Source organism: Montipora capricornis, chromosome 12, assembly GCF_036669925.1.
Source record: "Montipora capricornis isolate CH-2021 chromosome 12, ASM3666992v2, whole genome shotgun sequence".
Lineage (NCBI taxonomy): Eukaryota > Metazoa > Cnidaria > Anthozoa > Scleractinia > Acroporidae > Montipora > Montipora capricornis.
Genome location: NC_090894.1, coordinates 12,035,757 through 12,038,256, shown reverse-complemented (window position 1 = coordinate 12,038,256; position 2,500 = coordinate 12,035,757). Strand labels below are relative to the sequence as shown.

The following is a 2,500-nucleotide window of genomic DNA, read 5'->3' as shown; positions in this document are numbered from 1 at the left end:
TAAAACATTATTCTAGTGGTTCGCTTACGGTATATTTATTTCGTTTCTCCAACTTGATACTCCACTTGTACCGAAGGCAGTGATCAAAGAAGACTATTTCGTCAGCTATGAAGTATCCGCAAGTGAAAACCCCTTGGTGTGGTTTGCGTTTCCTTGTTGTGTTAATGATGTGCTTTACCATTTTGGCTCATATCTCAGCCATGGATGATCAGCGCCCAAAAACTCACAATAACCATGCAACTGGACAAACGCCTGAGTCGATGCTGTTTCGCGAACGCAGAGGAATTAAGAAAAACATCACTCAAAACCCACAAAGCTTTGAACAACGACTGAAAAGCCTTGAAGAGAGGTTTGTCCTCGATAATCCATAGCTCCTTACCCTCCCAATACAACAGACTAACTCAGGGAGAAATCTTTTAAATTTTTTCTTCATTTGTTTATTGTCTCCAATGTTGTATTTACTGTATTTTTCGCTAACGGAGGTCCACGCTGATAACTGCTTCGTCGAGTCAGGCTTGACCACTAATGTTATTTGATAACATTTCTATATAATTCTTCATGTATTAGGAGTTTACATTTTTATAGTTTTCAGAAATAAAATTCAGGCTCGGGATTTAGCGAAGGCTGAAACTTTCTCCTGAAACTTGGTATGTCTTAATTATTCGTGTTCCCAGCAGTAATAACTAAAAGATGTTGCCAGTTAATTTAATTCCAAATGAAATATTGCTGTAGTTTCTTTTTTTTGTGCGTGTGTGTGACGTTCAGGAGGTAAGGAGTGAATATGTCTATCGATTCTTGCACAGAAAGAGAATTTTTTTCGCTAAAATCAAATATATTTTACCAATTGAGTGAAACGAACTAGAGAAACGAACTGGAGACACGAGACAAACTAGAGAAACGAGTTTAGAAAACTTCCCCCGCTTGGAGGTATTTATCCAAACGATGGGAAAATGTAAGTGGTTGGAAGCATCAAAGATTCGAAGGAAAGAGTGATGTTATTTTCGCCACTCCATGCAGGATATCATGTAAAATGTCAGCTGTAACAAAAACAAAAAGAGAAATAAAATCACACGACTAAGAACTTTCCACATGTCGGCAGGGCTTGTTCATGCAATGAGAACTACGGAATCAAACGTTTGTACCATCTCCTGAAAACTCTTTAACATTGCAATGTTGACATAACACAACACGGATAGTTATATGCGGGTTGAAAGTTCTTTCCCTAAAATATAATTATGCCTTCACCTGTTTGTGTTTGAACGCCTTTCTTATAGCTCAGACATCACCATCTCATCGCAATCAACAATTCTGATGAATATCAACACTTTAATTTATTTTTATTATTATTTTTTTTTTTTGGTAGATTTGATGCACTGATGCGGTTCCCTTCTGTGGGATCAAGTGGGGATTCTTACAATTCACTTGTGGCCTACCTTTTGGGTTGGTATCAAACCCACCCTTCATTATAAGACAATGACATTCAAAAGAAAAGCTATTCAGTGATAAAAGTTTTTCATTTCTTAGAGGCAAAACAGAAAATAAACTCTTCCGTGATTTGCAATGTTCATGCCAGTACATGAGCGCAACAATATTCTGGCATAAAAACGTTATTTTGTTCAGGTTATTTTCTTTAACAGAAAGTAATTGAAGGTTAATGTAACTGCCAACGACGATTTTTAAGGAATCACCGATTATGAACTCTAACTCTTTTGTACCATTTTCAATTTCAAAGGAAAGCATACCCAAAACAGTGGAAAGGAAAAGATGGGACCTCCTGGACCCCCTGGTCCACCAGGGACACCAGGATTGGCTGGTAAGCCTGGTTCGGATGGAAAAACAGGCCCCAAAGGTAAACGAAACTTTACACTGCTCAGAGACCACGTGCCCATATTAAAACTTCACTTAACAGAGGTGTCATAGATGTCGCTGTCTTCTGGTCAAAACGTCTGAAACTGTAAAGAAAGCACCCCTAATAACACTGTCCTATTTCGTGCCTCATAAATAAAACCATCCTGCCAATTATATATCAAATTTATATTATGTATGGGAGAAGGAGGTGTTTACAACGAAATAGGCCAATTTACAGTCACGGTTTGCTCAGTGACCTAGCCTATGAGAGGCTGCAAGGTATTGATACAAACCTCACTGCTTTTACCATGTAAATTGTGTTGTTGTAATTCTAATTAGTCTCCATTAACATTAGAAAAGCACAAAGGTTTGCACCAATGCAGGGTCACCGGCAGCCTTGCTTCCATTCTTAGGCCAGGTAACTTAGCTACAACTGTAAAATGGTCTATTTGTGGCCGTTTCTGAGAGAAAGAGCCAAAACTTGGAAAAACATTAATCCAAGTTAAAATCTACCTCAATCCTCTCCATCAGTACTGGAAAAAAAGAGAGAATAGTAGTCTCACCTGACCAATGGATTCTGCAGTGAACAAAGGAAAAATAATTATCTTTTGGACCCCACCATAGCATGCAGCAAGATAGCATGGTAGAGCCC

General features: G+C 38.4%; 2 protein-coding genes across 5 annotated transcripts in view; both read left to right on the top strand.

Moving 5' to 3' along the window:
• Positions 1 to 2,500, top strand: part of LOC138027712 (short-chain collagen C4-like) — a 31,169-nt gene that overhangs the window by 6,674 nt on the left and 21,995 nt on the right. The gene's annotated exons all lie outside the window — the stretch shown is intronic.
• Positions 1 to 2,500, top strand: part of LOC138027700 (short-chain collagen C4-like) — an 11,278-nt gene that overhangs the window by 7,113 nt on the left and 1,665 nt on the right. The window contains exons 3-5 of one of the 3 annotated variants that reach the window (XM_068875279.1): positions 586 to 647; positions 1,364 to 1,440; positions 1,733 to 1,849. In XM_068875279.1, coding sequence (XP_068731380.1) covers positions 1,377 to 1,440; positions 1,733 to 1,849 — 181 coding nt within the window. In that variant the 5' untranslated portion in view covers positions 586 to 647; positions 1,364 to 1,376. Of the gene's footprint in view, positions 648 to 1,363; positions 1,441 to 1,732; positions 1,850 to 2,500 lie in introns of all 3 variants that reach the window. The other 2 variants (XM_068875278.1, XM_068875277.1) reach the window with 2 other exon arrangements.